Source organism: Narcine bancroftii, chromosome 6 (genome assembly GCF_036971445.1).
Source record: "Narcine bancroftii isolate sNarBan1 chromosome 6, sNarBan1.hap1, whole genome shotgun sequence".
NCBI classification, from domain to species: domain Eukaryota; kingdom Metazoa; phylum Chordata; class Chondrichthyes; order Torpediniformes; family Narcinidae; genus Narcine; species Narcine bancroftii.
In genome coordinates this window covers 246,090,455-246,111,378 of record NC_091474.1, presented here as the reverse complement: position 1 = coordinate 246,111,378, position 20,924 = coordinate 246,090,455, and the positions used below count along the sequence as shown (strand labels likewise).

The window sequence follows — 20,924 nt, the reverse complement described above, 5'->3', positions numbered from 1 at the left end:
AGGAGCCTGACCACCCAGTGGCACAAGGACGGCTCTTCTCCTCTGCCATCAGATTTCTGAATGAACAATGAACCAGAGACACTGCCTCACTTTCTTCTATTTTCTTGCACTATTTGCATAGTTTGGCTGATGCAAAACCACTTAATTTTGTGACATATTCATGACAATAAATTCTGATTCTAGAAACAGCATTAATGCCTATAAATAAATAATATATTAATGGCAGGTATATTTAAAATAGAGAGCAGAGGGGGTAGTTTGGACTGTTCTGGGAGTCAGGTAAGCTCAGGGAAAAAAAATTATGTCGCTAAGCCAACACACATCAAAAGGGCATCAATCATCCCGGTGCCCAAGAAGAGCAGGGTGAGCGGCCTCAAGGACTATCATCCAGCAGCACTAACTTCTACTGTGATGAAATGCTTTGAGAGGCTGGTCATGGCCAGAATTAACACATACCTAAGCAAAGGTCTGGAACCACTGCAATTACCTATTGTCACAATCACTCCACAACAGATGCAATATCTCTGCCTCTGCACTCAGCCCTGGATCACTTGTAAGCAGCATCTCATTCATACAGATGCTCTTCATCGACAACAGTTCAGCCTTCAACACCATCATTCTCTCAGTGATGGTTAAGAAGCTACAAACTCTAGGCCTCTGTACCCCACTCTGCAACTGGATCCTTGACTTCCTCATCAGAAGACCACAGTCAGTACAAATTGGAAACAGTGCCTCCTCCTCACTGATTATTAAAACAGGTGTATCGGTGCTATGGCGGCACTACAACTCCCAGGAGGCATCAAACTGGCCATGTGACATCAGTGGGTGATGACATCAGCACGTGATTCTAGCTTTTAAAAGGTTGCAGGGGAGATGAAGAGTAAATCCATTTGATTCACTCTAAAAACGCCTTGTACGGTTATTTCATTGTGTCCACTGCGATTCCAGTGGCCACAATTGGTGATCCCGATGGGTCCAAAAATCGGCATGCCTCCATTTTGGACAAACATGGACTCTGCAGCCCTTGCTGTGAAGCTACCCCCTTTCTGGACAGCTGAGCCTGAACTGTGGTTCCAACAGGCTGAAGCTCAATTTCACCTTCGCAAAGTCAAATTGGACACCGCTCATTATTACTATCTTGTCAATGTCCTGGACCATGCCGTCGCTAAGAGGGTTGGTGACTTCCTACAGGATCCACCACGTACCAGTAAGTATGACTCTTTAAAAGCACTTTTATTACGTATATGGTATGTCCCATAGGGAAAGGGCAGCCAAATTACTGCACTTCAATGGATTTGGAGACCGTGCCCCTGAGAACTAATGGATGAAATGCTGTTGCTGGAAGCTGGTGAAAGGCCCAATATGTTATTCGAGCAGCTGTTTTTAGAGCCAATGCCAGATGATATTAAGCTCTTGAAATCCAAGTGTTCATTTGAAGACCCAAGGGCTGTAGTGGCGGAGGCAGAGATTCTATGGCTGGCTAAAAAATAACAGCAAGGAAAGACAAGTCTGCATAACCAATCCCTCCAATATTGGCCGTGTCACACTCCAGTGCTGTTAGCACATCACTCCCTACAAACAGGCAATGCCCCAAGACAAGCAAGCAGCCTGTGGATACCTCGTCTTGGTGTTATTACTGCAGGCGTTGGGGAGTAAATGCCCGCAAGTGTCTTCCACCCTGCCCGTTTGCGGGAAATGCCCAGGCCAACTGCCAGCAAGGGCTGCAGTGGTTGGCAAGAAGCCTGCAAGCCTACTGTATGTATGGGATCAGTTGCCCCAATGAAAATTTCTGGTGGACACGGGTTCAGAAGTTAGTGTACTTCCGTCCACCGGTTTTGACACACGCCATCCTACCCCAGACCTTCGATTACAAGCAGTTAGGAGTTCCAAGATTGTTCCAAGATTCCGATCTTTGACACCAAGAAGATGAATGTCAAGTTGAAGAATCATCTCTACACTTGGCTATTTATTTTAGCAGCAGTATCCCAACCCGAGATGGCAGAGGTTGACAGCATCGAGTTCACGCTGCTGAAGATCCAGCTGCGCTGGGTGGGTCACGTCTCCAGAATGGAGGACCATCGCCTTCCCAAGATCGTGTTATATGGCGAGCTCTCCACTGGCCACCGTGACAGAGGTGCACCAAAGAAAAGGTACATGGACATCTCTTGGTGCCTGCCACATTGACCACCGCCAGTGGGCTGATATCGCCTCAAACCGTGCATCTTGGCGCCTCACAGTTTGGCGGGCAGCAACCTCCTTTGAAGAAGACCGCAGAGCCCACCTCACTGACAAAAGGCAAAGGAGGAAAAACCCAACACCCAACCCCAACCAACCAATTTTCCCCTGCAGCCGCTGCAACCGTGTCTGCCTGTCCCGCATCGGACTTGTCAGCCACAAACGAGCCTGCAGCTGACGTGGACTTTTACCCCCTCCATAAATCTTCGTCCGCGAAGCCAAGCCAAAGAGTATCCCAACCTTTGCTTGATTCAGATTTTCTTCAGGCTCATTCATTCCTCGTCGACTTAAAAGGGCATCGACTAATAGATGGAACTACTTTTTAGACTATTCCTCTGGCAGACGCATTAAGTAAAACAGCTCATGTGGACAAGTCTTCCCTACTGCAGCAGCCAACAGTCCATCACACAGGTCAACAAACTAAAAGACTGACAAACCTTTCTGCCAGTTCTGGAGGTGGGGACACGTATAGCGACACTACAACTCCCAGGAGGCATCGACCCAGCCATGCGACGTCAATACACAATGACATCAGCGCGTGTCGAGAGCATGATTCCGGCTTTTAAAAGGTTGCGTGGGTGATGAAGAGTAAATCCATTTGATTCACTCCAGAAACGCCTTGTGTGGTTATTTCATCATGTCCACTGTGATTCCAGTGGCCACACAGGCGCACCTCAAGGATGCGTGCTTAGCCTACAGATCTACTCATTATGCGCCCATGACTGTGTGGCCAGGTATCTACAAATTTGCCTATGTTATCGGCAGAATCACAAATGGCAATAAGGAAGCGCACAGGAGGGAGATCAGCTCACTGAGAGGCATCATTGACAACAACATGAGCAAAACCATGGAGATGACTGTGGATTTCAGAAGAAAGTCAGGGGAAGACGGTCCAGTCCCTCATCAAAGGTTCAGTAGTGGAGAATGCCAAGTACTTCAAATTCCTGGGCGTCACCATCTCCAAAGAAATGTCCTGAAGCCTCCATGTCGAGGCAATCATGAAGAGGGCTCACCAGCGGCTATACTTTGTGAAGTGTTTGAGGAGAATCGGTACGTCAGTGAAGAATCTCGTAAACTTCTACAGATGTACCATGGAGAGCATTCAGGCTGATTGCATCACTGTCTGGTATGGAGGGTGCCAAATCACAGGACAAGAAAAAACTTCAGAAGGTTATTAACTTGGTCAAGGACATCTACACTTAAAAAAAGTCGCTTCTATCCTCAAAGACCCCCACCACCAAGACTATGCCCTCTTCACTCTGCTACCATCGCGGAAAAAGGTACAGGAGCCTAAAGGTGAGCACTCTGCGGCACAAGGACAGCTTCTTCCCCATTGCCATCAGATTCCTGAATGATCAATGAACCAAAGACACTGCCTTACTTTTTGTGCAATGTTTTTCATGTATTGTTGTAAGTTGGTTTATATGAATGTTTGCACTATGAGAGCTGCTGAAAAGCACAGAATTTTGTGACTTGTTCGTGACAATAAATTCCGATTCCAACTACAGTGGTCACAGCGAATTTAGCATGTGTATTCAACATCCTGTTGAAACACAAAGTGCATTCTTTTATGGCCAATGCTCTTTGTTCCTTCCTTTCATTGCGATCAAAGCAGCTGGGCTCCTTGGGGCTTTTTTCAAAAAAACTATCTCCATTAACAAGGCTGTGCAAGGCAGCAATTTTCAGCAGGTTTATGAGGTGTGAACTTCTCCAATCAAAGCGGAGTGAAAGGTGAATGCGACCAAAGCTGTTATCTTCAGTGCTTCATTTCTTACAAGTTTGGTAATTTCCTAATCAGCAAAGTTTATAGGGTGATGAGAATCCTGCAAATTTCACAATGATTTGTAGTTCAAAAGCCTCCACAAACTGCTCCCAATCTCTTCTGCAGCTGTCCCTTGGAATTGAGGATGACCAGTATCCCATGGTTCATCTGAGCAGCAGCACCACAGCTGGCTCTTTGATTTATAGGCTTTTTCCGAGGAGAAACAGAGGCAGACATCCAGTGTTGCTAGAAGGTGAGAGACACCTGTTAGGTCTGCTCAAAATTTGCAGATCTTCCAGCACAGTGAGGGAATGTTGCTAACTGGCACATTTCCGTTCATACTGAGGGACACACTGAGGATCAGTGCAGTCCAAGGGGGAAGGACCACACGCTAGGTTCATTCTGCTACCAGACATGGACAGGCTGGGATTGGTTTGGAAGCCCCTCAAACAACTGAAGGGGGAGAGGAGTAACTCTAGGTGGGGGGTCCCATTGGTGGCAATGGTGCTATAACTGGTTAATGCTACAAGGTACAATTTGTGCATGTACAAATGAACATGAGACTTGCACTCGTTTCCTTTATGTATATACATGAAGGTGTAATGAACTTGTTCTGTATATATTTTTTAAATTGTGCATAGCATTTATTTCAAAATAAAAAATGAATTCATTTTCATTTCAGATCTCTGCAAGCCGAGGTGGCTGACAGGGTCAGTGCAGGATCTGCGTTCTCTGCCACAAGTTGGGCAGCAGGTAATAGGATGTGCTTTCCTTCTATCATTTTATCATCCTTCCGGGATGTTTCTTTGCCACTTTGAATCCAAGGCAATGCCAAAAGAGGGGGATATCACACTTTTTCAGGATGGCTGAGAACACTCTTGAAGCCTTTCCTTTAGCCTCCTGGTAATCTTTTCCTGTGAAGAAGCTGAGACCAGATCATGTATTTTTGGAGAGTGGTTTCCCATGTGAGTGATGTGGCCACCGTTTGGAACAGGTAGAGAGTTACTGGAGCCTTCCAGCTGGGGATGTTGACAGTGGTTTGCTAACATTGCTCCTAACTCCAGAAAGCCTGGCCTCCTCCATGAAGGCAGCAATCAAACATTGATGTGAAAATAATGAACCAAGATGTTTTCATCAAGTATTTCAGTGGGGAATCAGTCCAAATAATTTCTGCAAGTTGTCCCTGAGCGACACAAGGAAAAGCTTCATGATATTTCTATTTTGCAATGTGACAAGCAGCATGCAAAAATCAAATATCTATTCTGACCAACTGGATGGTAACCCAAATTCGTAATCAGAGGCCAACAAGAATAGCCGCTCCTTTCCATCTTCAATCTCCACTTCAAGAACCTGTGGTAATTTGGGTGTAGGCTATTAGGGGAAATTCTCAGATTTATTATGGAGTTCATGATTTGTGACCAACTACCCCTTAGAAAGGATCGAGTCCCTCAGGTTCCACATAATGGCTGAGCTCCAATTGCCAACGATCCTACCATCACAAAAATATAAAGACTACACTCCACTAGATGTCAGCCTTGGTTCAATTGGAGAAGTCACCCAACGATGCAGAGATTAAAAGATAAAAAAAAGACCAAACGGCGCCTCAAGCACACTCAGCCATATAAATGGTCATGAATGATCCAATTCTTGTTTCAACACCATCTTCTCATTCTCTCCCCACACCTGACTCCCTTCTGGTTTACTTGTCTGCCGATCTTAATACCACTTCCACCGATCCATGGGGTTAAGAATTTGAAAGTCACCCAGCCTTTTGAAAACAAAATTCCTTTAGTTTCATGTGAAATAAGTTATCTTTTGTTCTGAAACTATACCATCAAGTTTAAGTGTCCTCACTGGGGAGAAAAATCTTCTCAGAATCCACCTTGTCAATCCTCCTCTGAATTGTACACATTTCAGCAAGTTTAGCATTCATTTCTCTGTAATCCAGTGGCAGCTTTGTCTGGAAAACAGAATTTACTGTCTGGAAGGTCATGTGATCTTTGCAGGCAGAGAGCAGAAAAAAACAGGCTTTGCTCTCAGAGTTGGAGGGGGTGAGAGAGAGAGAGAGAGAGAGAGGAGAGACAGACATCGGTTCCAGAGGAACAAGCTGGCAAGCTTTGGAAGACGGCCTGGTCAAAAGAGAGGACTGGCTGTCTGGTGTTTCCCTTGGAATAGGTGGTGACTTGAAAGAAAGAGGTTATCATCTGGAGAACTCTGAAGGGAGCAAGTTTCATCAGCAAGACACTGGAGTGGCTGATTAAAAAGGAATCAGTTGTGGATGTCCTGGAAAAAGAAGAACTCTCTCTCTGAAAACCAACAAGAACCCTTCTGAGGGGTACCCATTTACCTGTTAAGCACCAAAGCCTGGTGAACTTTATTAATGTTAACTTCTGTGCACAGTACAAGAATTGCCTAAAACCAGTGAGATTGGTCTGTGAACCAAAGAACTTTGCTGAGCTTACACACACATTACACATACGTGCGCTTAGAATAAGAAAGGGGTTAAGTAGGTTAAGTGAGTCAATAGAGATAAAGTTTGATTCTATTTTCATGTTCAAAAATAATTAAAAGCAACTTTTGTTTAAGTAACCCTTTGTCGTGGGGCATATCTATTGCTGATAGGTTTTGGGGTCCTCTGGACTCGTAGCACAATAAATTTGAACTATGGTTAGAAGTCAGGAGCAATGTGTTCCTGTAAAATGGAAAAATAGGGATATAAATGTTTGATCAGTATTAATGTATCTATTCAATAATACGAAGAAACTACTAGCAAACCAGGTATTGTTGTCACTTGAATATTTGATGTACAGCAGAATTGAGGGGTGAAAGCCTATAGCTCACTGAAAGTGGCAACAAGGTATATGGCATGCTTGCCTTTATTTATCAGGCACTGAGTATACAATGTATAAAGTAATGTTGCAGTTATATAAAACTTTGGTCAGGCCCCATTTGGGATATTGTCTGCTGTCCTGGTCAGCATGGCACAAGAAGGATGTGGAAGCTTTGATGAGGGTGCAAGAGGATCGCCAGGATTGGAGAGTATGATCTACAAGGAGTGGTTGGTCGCACTTGGGTTGTTCTCAAGAGCACTGAAGGCTGAGGGAAAACCTAGTAAAAGTTTATAAAATTATGAGAGATGATGGAGGAGATCATCAAGGGCCTCCTCCCCCGCCCCCTCCCCTCCCTCAGCCAGGTAAAAATGTTAAATAGCAGAGTGCATAGCTCCAAGGTGAGAAGGGAAAAAAGTTAAAGGAAAAGTGCAAGGAAAGCAATAGGTGGCTGGAATAGCAGTTGGGGGTAGGGGTTATGGAGTGAAGGTGGTGCATTGGAAGCAAACATGTTAATCTTATCACATGTCCATGCATGAAATGTGGATATGGATCCTGAGCAATAGACAATAGACAATAGGAGCTGGAGCAGGCCCTTCAGCCCATCAAGCCAGCACCGCCATTTTACAGATCATGGCTGATCACTACTATCAGTACCCCTTTCCAGCCTTATCCCCATAACCCTTATCTCCTTTGCCCACTAGAGTCTTATCTAACTCTCTTTTGAACATAATCAGCGAATCTGCCTCTACCACCCTCTGTGGCAGAGCATTCCACAGATTCACACTTCTCTGGGTAAAAAAATGCTTTCTCATCTCCATCCTAAAGGGCCTACCCTGTATTCTTAAACTATGCCCTCTAGTCCTCGTCTCCCTCATCATTGGGGGGAGTGGAATTGACATTGTGATTGCCACAGGTGCTGCAATATTCTATGCACTAGTCATCGTAAGCCCAGATTAAAATAAAATGGAATTCTTCAAAACAATTCAATATTTCTTAGATTTATAGAATTTGCTGAACAAGGAGAATAAAACTCAAAATCAAGACTGAATTATTGAGTTGTGAGTGTGCTTTTTGTTCAGGGGAAGAGAAGTATTTGCTTCACTTTGAGGTACTCTAAGATGCAGGAGGCACAGTCCCAATGTTAAACTTCACTGATTTTAACCACTCCCAGCAAGAGGAAACCACAGTATTTGGCCACAGAGGTGGGTGGGTGGGGGAGTTAATCCTATTTTCCCATATGAAAGAACCTGTCCAAGTGCCTTTCAAACATTGACATTTACTTGCTTTTGCCATTTTCTTTGGCAGCTTGATCCAGATAGCCATCTCTCTGTTTGGGCGAAAAAAAATTGTCCTTTAAATTTCCCTAAACCTGTGCCCTCGAGTTCTAGAATCCTGTTCACTAGGCCAAGGAATTTGACGGTCTATAGCCCTCAATTAAAAAAAAACTTTTGCAAGGTCTGTGATGATGTAATGGGGGGGGGGGGGGGGGGCAGTGTATTATACTGACTGCTATTGGATATGGCTGTAGAGATATTCCACCCTACTGGTGTTACAGATGGAGATGCTTTCCCACTGGCCAGTGTAGTGGTAGTTATAGTCTGTTAATAAAACACTAGTATAACACTTTTCTGGTCCATGTCTATGGCATATAAATTTTATTAATAGACTCTCAATCATATTTCCCTGAAACCTGGATGACTCAAGATAGATCAAGATGCCACCTGAGCTGGAGAAATTTTTCACCACTGGCTCCAGCGTTTTGAAGCAGATATGCAAGTGAACAATGGTGTGGAAGATGCAGGGAAAATGGACCATCTTGTGGCCCTCCTCGGAGAAGTACCCTACTCCGTGGTTAGGGAAACAGCTGTCTTCCAGAATGCACTGAATCTCCTCCAAACTGATTATGATCTGCCACAAAACACTTTGTTCACATGACATCAACTTTACACTCTTAAACAACATGCTGGAGAGAGCGAAGATGCTTTTGTGTTTGCACTAAAAGGGCTATCCAGAGCCTCAGCTTGTGCTGCTGTCATGGCCAAAGCCCACCAAGAATCCCTGATGCTGAATGCATTCATAAGCGGATTGGAGTTGGGGTACATTAGCAACGTTTACTGGTGACCCCGAGCCTGATCTTTAATGCTGCTCTACAACAACCAAAGATCCTTAAGTCTGCACTACAAAGTGCTGAAGCCCTCGAGGAAGAAAGAGGTACTGAAGTACCCATGGCCCGGATGCAGCGATGATCCACTGCTGAAGGCCACTAAACCGCAGCATAAAAGCCACTACAGAAGATGCTACTTCTCCGGTTTGGCGCTACATGTTCGCTCTCAGTGCCCTGCGTGACAAGCCAATTGTGCCAACTGCGGAAAGCGAAGGCACTAGGCCAGAGCCTGCTGTGCATGAGAGTCTTCACCTAGCTCATGCCGTGAGTTGAAGAGTAAGAAGAAGAAGCGTTCAAGCGCTACTAATAAGTAGGGGCACTGCTGTGTTGACCTGGAGAGTCAACGATTCATCTAGTTCTTCTCCCTCTTCTCCTTCTACTACTTCTGAAATCTGAAGTGGAACTGCCAGCGACATGGCGAACTCCAACAGATTGCCACTGCGGGGAGACCCTATTCTACTGTCATGACGATTAATTAAGATGGACCCCACGACCTGAAGCATTCCACGATGAAGGTGGAGGTAAACAGGGAGCCTATTGACTGTTTGATTCGGGTAGTACTGACAGTTATATTCACCATTAAGTTTTATTTCAGAAAACATTCTCTTGAACGAGTAACATTTCTTTCAATCATCCAGCACTCAAAGGCTCTTCAAGAGTAGCCCAACTGATATTCATTTTAAGGGACATAAATGAAAACATAATTAGGAGGAAAATCTTCAGTCCATCATCATTTAATAAGAGCAGTGCTGATCTCATTGCTGCCTTCATGGCCGTCTCCCATGACTATCGATTCTGCTGTGGATCAAAAATCTATCTTACCCTTCAATATATTCAAAGACTCATCCTCCACAACTATGCTGGTGAGTTCCAAACATTTACAACCACCAGATTAAAAAAAAGACCATCTTCATCTTAATTCTTTTAACATGAAACTATAGCCTTCAGTTTTAGATTCCCTCTACCGGCCTTGCTAACAGCCCGCCCCGCCTGCCCGCTGATAGCACTCTTCAGACGCCCACAGAGATTTTCCAATTAATACCTTGCCGAATAAATAATCTGTGAATTTGATGGTTGTCACTGTTATTTATTTATTTAGACATTGCATCACATAAAAATAAGAAATACTCATTGATGCTTTATTTAATGGAACAACTAACTGAACAAAGTAACTAAGTAAGTAATCTTAACTATATATGCTACCTCGTAGAGTCGCAACCTGTATCCACAACCTTTGTGTGTGGTGGCAGCTTTTGTGCGTTTTTGTTTTAAACTGAAGGGGTGGGGGAGTGATGTCAGTGGCAGCCCTAGGGCGCCTTAATTAAATATCAACATGTTCTCTTGCCATTTATTCCTCACCACCACCCCACCCCCACCCTTGCCATTGTCAAATGTTGAAAACCCAGAACTGAAACCAACTGTACCGTGATGAGTTAAGAATGATGGTATCATCAAATAGCCATTCCTGTACTGGGGCTGGGGTAGCTGTGAATTGACAGTGAAACATGGCATCTTCCTTCTTGTTCACAATCTGGTCCTGCGGTCGGATCAAAGGTTGTGGAAAACTGGCATCTGCAAAACATATTAACGTGCAAATCTTAAATCTTGTGATGTACAAATAAAATAACCTGGTTAATCTTTGACACCCTTCATTTATCTGCATCTCCAGAAAACATGTTTTGAGTCTGAATAGGGACATTCACCAAATGTGTATCTTTCAAAAACATTTACCTTGCTGAATAATTATAGATGGTTCTATATCACAACATGGGTACAAAGCACAAACATGAAACATAACAGACAAGCCATTCAGCCCTTCTAATCTGAGCTCAACTATCATTCTACCTAGTCCCACTGACCTGTACCCAGACAATATCCATCCATACCTCTTCCATCCATGTACGTTCAAATTTTTCTTAAATGTCAAAATTGAGCATGCATTTAACAATTAAGATGGCAGCTCATTCCACTCCCACCACTCTCTGTGTAAAGAAGTTCCCCTGAATGTTTCCTTTAAACTTTTCCCTTTTCACCCTTAACCCATGTCCTCTAGTTTTTAATCTTACCCAACTTCAATGGAAAAAAAAGCCTGCTAAATCCATCATAATTTTGTATAGATCCAGGTAGAGAAAACCATTAAAAGTTTCCAGAGTTCCAATAAAATGAAACAGAATTTGATCACCCCTGTTGGTGGATGTCAAGTGGAATAATGGGATCAGTTTCAGGCACAACTTTGTTTTGAAAGGACATGCAGCAGATTATACCCAAGAAGGAATAACTCAACCTTGTAAAAAATCTTGATAAAATAAATTGTAAGATAAAAGGTGATGAATTCAGTCAAGTTAAGGAGAAAGAATGAACAGCTATAAAAAGGCATGCTGAGAGCAGATAAATCAGGGAAAGGTTTAACAAGATAGATGAGAAGAGAATGCTTCCTTCAGAGCATCTAGAGAACTAGGGTTTAAAAATAAGGGTTACCCAGACAGGTGAATTAAAACTTTGCTTCATGGGTTGCAAGGACCTGGAAAAAACTGTAGACCAACCATTCTCAATGGAGTCCACAGCACATTTAAGTAAAAGCCTTGTTTTCTTTTCACCTCATTTTTTTTTTGTGTGGTCAGAAGGTAGAAGTATTTAAGAAACCAAAACTTTCCTTCACAGAGAAGGGGCCCCATCAACTTTCAGCAGAATCCTGAGAGAGGACCACAGCTGAAAAAAAAGGTTGAGAATGGCTGCCACAGATAATTCTTTCCACAAGGATTTGCTTTTAAAAAGAGTGAGTGGCTAGGAACTGAAAATATTATCAGGGAGAGTAGTGAAGTCAAATTAAATTGTAGTATTCAAAGGGACCTGGATAAATAGTTGAAAGGTGCAACTTCAAGAAGGGAACAGATAGGGGATTGGGACTCACAGGATTACTCTCTTTGGACAGCATAATGATCATGAGTTTGTCAAACACCTGTAATGTGATCGATAATACTCGGAGACTTGTGTGGAGCACAAACGCGCTTTTATTAGCTTACAATTAACGGCCAGTATCTACAATGGTCTTCAGGTAAATCGGAGGTAAGAGGGAAAACGGTTTATATTGGGACCGATGGGGGCGGAGCCAAGAGGAGGGGTCTGCCATCTAATCTATTCATAGATAGTGAATTCCAGTTCACTGTATTCACCCCTTCCTTCAGAAAAGAACCTGTGGGAAAAAAAAACAGATCACATTCAGCGACACAAATTTTTACAATTATTCACAAGTTGAGTCTGTCTGGGGGGGGGGGGGGGGGGGGGGGTGTCCTGGTTATTCTGTTTGAATGCTTTAGAACTGGTGGACTTTTCTCTTCCAGAACTTCCTATGCCTCCTGTAGTTCTTGGAATGTGGGACTCAAAGAGGGACTTGAGGGTCCTGGATCTGATAGTTGCGTGGTTGGGACCATGTCGTCTGGAACCCTGCGTGGGGTATTTGGAGGTTTCAGGCCTATTGTGGGTGCCAGAACCTCAGTTCCTGAAGGTGCCAGGTCTCTGATCGAGATGCTGCTCTCTCTGCGATCCGGGTATTCCACGTAGACATACATCGGATTTGCGTGCAGTAGGTGCACTTTCTCAAACAGTGGGTCTGTTTCGCTTCTCCTCACATGCTTTCTCAGCAGGACCGGTCTTGATGTCATTAGTCAAGCTGGAAGAGTGATCCTCAGGATTGGAAACATTAGTTCTTGAGGAGTCGCACTGGTTGCAGTGCAGAGAAGTGATCTTATGGAGTGGAGAGCAGTGGGCAGAACCTCTTGCATGCCTTGATGAAGTGGACCATGCGGGTGATGTCCGTGTGGCAGAGCTCGTCGTAAAGTGACCCCAACTGGCTGGGGTGTGCAGCAGCACAGCTTCCTCGGGATAGGGGGCACCTGGAGGTTCATTGAGCGAACCTGGCCTCGACATCATCTCATAGTTGTAGGTGGAGAGTTCAATCCTCCACCTCGCGATCTTGTCATTCTTTATTTTACCCCTTTTTGTGTTATTGAACATGAATGCTACAGTTCGCTGATCTGTGAGCAGAGTTAATTTCCTGCTGGCCAGGTAGTGCCTCCAGTGCCTGGTGCCCTCCACAATGGCTTGAACCTCCTTATCCACAGACGGGTTTCGGAGCTCGTGGTCTTGCAGGGTACGGAAAAAGAAAACTACTGGCCTGCCTGCTTGATTAAGGGTCGTGGCCAGAGCTACGTTGGAGGCATCGCTCTCCACCTGGAATGGTGCATTTTCGTCCCACCACATGCATGGTGGCCTAAGTGATTTAGCTCCTGACATAACTAAAAGCTGCCTGGGCTTCAGCCGATAATGGAAAGGAGGTGCTTGTTGCAGCCGGATACAGATACGTAGATATATCAGCCACAATAGTGTACATCAAATTACTCCAGTAAGGAAAGAGATAAAGATATCTAGTTACAGTTGGTGCAAGAAAGAAAATGGTTCATAGGTCAGACAGGCCATTTTGTGCTCCCAGAGTTTATGGTTCAGATAGCAAGGGGAGGTTCAAGAATCTGATAGCCATTGGATAAAAGCCATTCTTGAACCTAAAAGTGCGGAACTTTAGGCTTCTGCACCTTCTTCCTGAAGATAGCAACAACAACATTTTGATCAGGGTGATGGGATTTTTAATGACACTTGGCTGCCTTCTCACCAGAATCAGGTTTATTGTTATGAACATATCACAAATTTTGTTATTCTTCAACAGCAGTATCATGCATTGCAGGTACAAAAATTGCTATAAATTAAATTTCTGTAAAGATACCATTTAGAAATAAATAATTAGATCAAAGATGCCCACCTCAAACAAAGACTTTCATTTTAACAGATTGAGGAAAAAAAAGAGGCCCACCTACGACATGAGAACTTTACTGTTGTCCCTTTCTATCACCTTGACATTTGAATTGAAAGCCGGAGTTGTGACTGAAAAGAGGAATTTTGGGTGAAAGCATAATACCTTATAAATGTGTCTTACTTATATGTTGATAAGGTTTATAGATGCTGAATCTATTCCCATATTCTAACCAACTCAATGGGAGGTATCCCCTCAAGACCCAGCCCATACAAGAAGTAATAGAAGGGATTTTTGAGATTGAACAGATCACTTGCAAGTGAAAGTAAGGATGTAAACATGTGGAGGACAGCAGGATATAACATGACATCTTTTATTAAATCGTACCTACAGTTATATAGCCACACCAAAGATGGGAGAAAGTTGATGTAAAACTTTAACTGTATTCTTGACATAAGACGTATCTCCAGCTGACTACTAATTGGACAGGGTCCTGTTAATTGGGATATGTGGTTCCCTCTATACATCATGGATAGGGTGGAGAAGAAACCTTATGGAATGTTGGTCTTCATAAATCAGAGCATTGAGTGTAGGAGGTGGGATGTTATGGTAAACCACACGTTATTGTACACCACTTGAGAAAATTCTTATAATTTAAGAGACATATATTTTGGAAGATATGGAGCCCTTATTTACAAAATATGGGTCTTAATTTAATTGAAACTCTGACATTCCCTTCTCCTTAAAGTCTCAATATATTATAAGAGATTTTAAAGTAATAGGCACCCTTGTTGAGGGTTTCTTGTCTCATTCTTTTTCTTTTTTTCTTCTTTGTAGGGGGATAGAGGGGGGAAGGGGTGGTATACAGGGAGGAGGGGAAGGGGTGGTATACAGGAAGGAGGGGGGGCTTTCATATTTTTCTTTCTTTTTTATATATCACATGCATTTGTATTGTTTTGAATTTTCTTTAATTATGTGTTTTCTTGTGTGGTTTTAAACTAATAAATAAAATTTATAAAAAAAGGTTGGTGGTATTGTGGATAGTCTGGAGGGTTGCCAGAGGTGGCAAAGAGACATTGATAGGAGGCAGAGCTTGGCTGAGAAGTGGCAGATGGAAAAGTGTGAAAGTGGTTCATTTAAGTTGGTCAAATTTGAAGGCAGAATACAATGTTAATGGGAGGATTCTGAGCAGTGTGGACAAATTGAGAGAGCTTGCAGTCCGTGCCCATTGCAGTCCACTCAAAGTGGCTGCACAGGTTGATAGCGTTGTTAAGAAGATGCATGGTATGTTGACCTTTATTAACTTATGGGATCATGTTCAAAAGTTGTGAGGTAAAGTTACAGCTGTACAAGACCTTAGTTAGACCCCACTGGAATATTGTGTTCAATTCTGGTCACCTCATTACAGGAAATATGTGAACGCTATAGAGAGGGTACAGAGGAGATTTACAAGGTTGTGGCCTGGATTGGAGAGCATATCTTATGAGGATAGGTTAAGTGAACTTGGTCTTTTCTCCTTGGAGCAACAGAGGATGGCCAGAGGCATTTTCTCCAAGGCTGAAATGGCTAACACAGTGGGTGCTATGGGCTATGACTGTTTGGACAGTGGGCTGTGACTTCAAGAAATGGATTTCTTCTGCAGCTTTCTGTTTCATAGACTGTGCTAACTGGCCATGGTCGGGCTATGCAGATAAAGGAAAGCGAAAAAAGGCTCAATTGCAGGAGCCACGAGAGATTACCAGTAAGAAACTAGAGAGAGGAAGATGAGGGAGTTCATCAGTCTAGCCTAGAAGGACATGGTTCTCTCTAGGTTGAGAATAGTTCTAGCAGTCTGAACTTGAGTGTGACAGGAGAAGTCACTTAACATCTTTTACTTAAAGAGCCATTTGGAAAGCCCATTGTGCCCAGGCCTGTGGAGGAGTTGTAAGTCTGTGGCTCCGCACCCTCCTGTTTTCTTCAGTGTTCAATTTTGGATGTCCTTCTCATTATTCAGTTGAAGAACTGAACTTTGGACTTTGAACATTGAGAAGTATCTTTGAGGACAGTGGTTTTTTTTTGTTTTGATTGACTTTCCTGACAGACTGAGCAATTTTGTTTTTTTTTCCTTTGTATTTTGAAGTATTGGGCACAGACAGTATTGTCTGGGGCTTTTGCACACACTGAAAATATATTTGGTTCTGTTCTAAGTGGGTTAATTTGGGGAAGACACTGCATTTGTTAATTGTTAACAAATACAGAGTTAAAATTTAACTTGTTGAAGTGTGTCTTCTCTTTGCTGCTGAGTTGGGGCTAATGGGGCATCGTTTTTAGGTCCTTGGAAGTCCAGGAGATATGAGTGATGAATGCATGGAATGCCTCACTTTTCTTAGATACATGGAACTGAGAAAAATGGAGGGTTATGCATTAGGGAAATTCTAGGCAATTCTTAGAGTGGTTTATTAGGTAGGCACAACACTGTGGGCTGAAGGGCCTGTCCTATGTTGTAGATTTCTATATTCCAACATATGATATCCGGGCAGCAGACACCAGTTTATATTTTGAATTCAAATTTGATCTCGAAGTATAATGAAACGATGATTTTTTCACAGAACATGCACAATAAAATTCTGACTTCATCTCAGTGAAGAAGAAAAGGGGAAACATGGGAGTTGTTTTTGGGATAAATGGAAAAGAAAAGGTATCTTTCAATTCTATCTCCCTTTGTTTCAATAACATCAATGATATAGAGAATCATTAAAAGTGGCTTCCAAGGTGCTTTCAAGAAACACAGAAAAAACACAAGTGAATACTGAAGCAACGAGGTCAGCAAAACTGACCAAAATAATAATGGAGGGAGATGGAGATCTGGGATATTTCTAACCAGAAAATTTCTAGTGCTCCAGCAAATCAAGGGAAATGCTTACAAAGGGTATGGTTGTTCAGGGCTTAATGGACAAAGAAACCATAAACACACCCACTGGGCACCCACAGTGAGAACATTTTAACTCAGTTTTGAAAATCAAAGATGAAAAACACATCCAGTAGTTGACGACAAACTCTTAAATTTACCCCCCCCCCAAAAAAATCAGATTTTTAAATAAAGACTGGCCAAACTGGAACTCCATTCCCACAAAGTTAACGCTGAACTCTCTGGAAACCAAGCATTGTGGGTAATTTTCAGAACAGAGAACATGAAGCAAGAAAATTGTCATTCCGATGCTCTTAATCAGGCTGAAAACTCAGAATGGGATTGGGTTAGGTTAGTAAATTTGGTCAAGAGAATATTATTAGAAGAGAGCAGATAACTTGGTTATGGCACAATTGAATAGGTTCTTAAGCATCAGCTGAATCTTGAGTACTTCATAGAAAATTCATCTGAAAACACGGTTCTTTACTGGGCCGAAATGCAAAGCAAACAGTTGAGCAGCATAATGAATGCAGCTTCTGGGGTTTCGCATCTCCACATTACCCCAAAATTCCTGTTCAAATGATGAATTAATGTTGGATATGATTAATGCACTTTCAAAAAACAATTCTTATATGTTCTGGATTTGGTCATTGCTGGCATGGCCAGCATTTAGTGGCAAGACCGAGTTACCCTTGACACGATAATGGTATTCACCTGCAAATGACTGACATGCTTGGACATTTCTGACGACATTCATACCAACCACTTAGAGTTGCATATTGGCCAGACAAGGATCCTATGAAGGACAATAGTAAGGTGATTTATATTGTATACTGATATTGCTGTAAAACAAATTTCATGACAATAAATTCTGATTAAAAAAATTTCCACGATACAGTTGGTATGGATATCAACTTGGTGCCTGGATTAATAGCCTAGTACCTATTTGTTTCATCATCATTTGTACCTCAAATTACTTTACCAGCAAGATAGGAACATAGGAAGTAGGAACAGGAGTAGGCCAAAAATGGCCCATCGAGCCTGCTCTGCCATTCAATACGATCATGGCTGATCTAATTTAGGACCTAACTCCACCTACCTGCCTTCTCCCCATATCCCCTAATTCCATTCCACTGGCCCTGAAAGTCCATTGATCAGTTGAATCAGAGAAACATGAGCATCCTGTGTTGTCTGTAAGGAGTTTGCAACTTGCTGGAAATCTTTGGCAAGCAAGGATGCTGAGCTGTTGAGACCTTCCAGCCTCTCTCTGCTCACCACTTGAATTCCCTTATTCAGTTTTCTTTTCTGTGTTGGTCCATTAAGCAAGTGGAAAATTGCATAATTTCCAACATCAAAACTATTGGATTTTATCAGTTTATATTAGATATTAACAGAGTCCTGCAATTACAATGGATTCTAAACAGTTATTTGGACACGTTAAACATTCATCACTTACCAATTATCATTAGTGTGAAGTTCTCATTGCTGCAAACATTTCCCATTGGATTCCGTGCACAGCAGTAGTAGATACCATTATCATCAGGACTGGAACTTTTTATGGTCAAACTGTGTTCTCTGGTATTAAATGTATAATGGTTTGTATCTGTTAAGGGGATGCCATCTCTGAACCACTGCCAGCTGGGACTAAAATTAGGAGTTAAAAAAAACAAGGAATATATGAAATACAGAATTTGGTTCTGAATGGTACAAGAATGATATAATGAAAATACAATGCTGGAAAAACTCAGCAGGTCACACAATGTACTTTATATATTAAAGATATAGATACGTAACTGACATTTCAGGCTTAAGACCAAGTTATAGTGAGTATGTAGAATATATGGACAGTTGCCTGAATAAAATGGCAGGGAGAGGAGCAGAGGGAGCAGCACAGGTCCACAGGCATAAGGTCATAGATGGATATGGGAGGGAGGGACACCATGAAGAGTGTTGGGGGAGGAAATGAGGGCTGGAGAAGCAAAAGGAGGAGGGGACAGGCAGGAGAGGTCAGGAGGAGAAGGGGCATGCAGGGGCAGGCTGGGGACAGGGAGATAGCAGGAAGAGGTTGTTGGGGAGAGAAGCTAGCAGGAAGGGGCGGCCAGAGGAGAACAGGGGGAAGGAAAAGAGGGTCCAAGAGGTGGTGGGAAGGGGGAACTCGGACGGGAGGTAAGGAGAGGCACGAGGGGACAAGGAAAGGCAAGAAGTGAGGGTGGAGGGTTGGGGGGGGGGGTAAATGTTGTAAATGTTGATGTCTAGTGGATAATTATCTGTCAGGTTGGAGGCCGGTGACCAGTGGTGTGCCTCAAGGATCTGTATTGGGCCCATTGTTGTTCGTTATATACATTAATGATCTAGATGATGGGGTGGTGAATTGGATTAGTAAATATGCAGATGATACTAAGATAGGTGGAATAGTGGATAATGAAGAAGGTTTTCAAGGATTGCAGAGGGATTTGGGCTGCTTAGAAAAGTGGGCTGAAAAATGGCAGATAGAATTTAATGCTGATAAGTGTGAGGTGCTTCATTTTGGTAAGAAGAATCAGAATAGGACATACGTGGTAAATGGGAGAGCATTGATGAATACAGAAGAGCAGAAAGATTTAGGAGTAACGGTACATCGTTCCCTGAAGGTAGAAACTCACGTGAATAGGGTGGTGAAGAAGGCTTTTAGTATGCTGGCCTTTATCAATCATTGCATGGAATATAGGAGTTGGGAGGTGATGTTGAGATTGTATAAGACGTTGGTGCGGCCTAATTTGGAATTCTGTGTGCAGTTCTGGTCGCCTAATTATAGGAAGGATATAAACAGAGTGGAGAGAGTGCAGAGAAGGTTTACCAGAATGTTACCTGGGTTTAAACATCTAGAGTATAGGGAGAGATTGGACAGATTAGGTCTTTATTCTTTGGAGCGTAGAAGGTTGAGAGGGGATTTGATAGAAGTATTTAAGATTATGAAAGGGATAGACAGAGTGGATGTGGATAGACTATTTCCGTTAAGAGGAGGAAAGATTAAAACAAGAGGACATGAGTTAAGAATTAAGGGCAGAGGTTTAGAGGTAACATGAGGGGGAACTTCTTTACTCAGAGAGTGGTAGGCGTGTGGAATGAGCTTCCGGGAGAAATAGTGGCGGCGGAGTCAATTGTATTATTTAAGAAAAGGTTGGACAGGTATATGGATGAGAAGAAGATGGAGGGTTATGGGCATTGTGCAGGGAGGTGGGACTAGAAAAGGGTGTTTGGTTCGGTGCGGACTAGAAGGGCCTAATGGCCTGTTTCCGTGCTGTAATTGTTATGTTATGTTATGTTAGTTACAGCACATTTCTGAACTACTTCAGCAAGGCAACAAGCTGATTACAGAAAAAAAATTATTCAAGTTAAACACACAATGAAGGAAATTTTCCTTAGTTGTAGGTAATTAAAACGATGAAGCTGGATACATGATATCAAGAGTTAGTGATACCATATTATCATTCTGCACTGAGAATAAATATCCATTCAGTTTTTTTTTTCAGGGATGGAAATTTGCTCACCAAGAAAGAGCACAGAATGTCAATCAACCTTGCTTCCAAAATTTGACCTCAGATTGAGCTAGGTAATTTCAGATTTCACATCAAATTTATTGGCAAGAGTACATACATGACATCACATACAACCCCGAGATTCTTTTCTTCTTGTGGGCACGGTAGAATTACCACTAATTGGAGGTGGAATACGATAAACTGTACACAGCATAAACATGTGAACAAATAAAGAAATGTAAACAGATAACAAATGCAAAACAGAGGGAATAAAAAAAGTCAATAAAGTGCATAAAATAAGGCCCTGATTGAGTTTGTTGTTGAGTTCTCATGGTGGAGGGGTAGCAGCTGTTACTGAACCTGGGGGTGTGAGTCTTGTGGCACCTAGTGTAAAGATTAAAGCCTCATGTTTTTGATTCTTAGTAAATTTTGTGCCTGTCTCTTTAAGAGAACTATTGTTCGTTGTGTTACCATAGTGACTATGATGTAATACATCATAATATCTTCCCAGACTAACTGCTTGCTTCTCATTCGATAAGATGTAAAGGAAGCGTGAGCACAAGACATTTTTCTTTGAATTTTGTATCTCTTTAAGTTTTGGTATCTCTAAATTTTTATCTCTATATATCTTTGTATTTTATAGCAGTCTTCAGTTAAAGCTTTTGTTATGACAAGTTTTAAGTAATTAGAGTTTAAAGGACTATTACATAGTAAATGCTTTGT

The 20,924-nt window shown here is 42.5% G+C and overlaps 1 protein-coding gene across 2 annotated transcripts in view; it reads right to left on the bottom strand.

Annotated features, from left to right (window-relative positions):
* Positions 1-20,924, bottom strand: part of LOC138737212 (inactive tyrosine-protein kinase 7-like) — a 315,556-nt gene that overhangs the window by 113,414 nt on the left and 181,218 nt on the right. For both annotated transcript variants that reach the window (XM_069887883.1, XM_069887885.1), the window contains 2 exons: positions 18,140-18,327; positions 10,417-10,564 (listed from right to left, as the gene is read on the bottom strand). In XM_069887883.1, the coding sequence (XP_069743984.1) occupies positions 10,417-10,564; positions 18,140-18,327 (336 nt within the window). The remainder of the gene's footprint in view (positions 1-10,416; positions 10,565-18,139; positions 18,328-20,924) is intronic.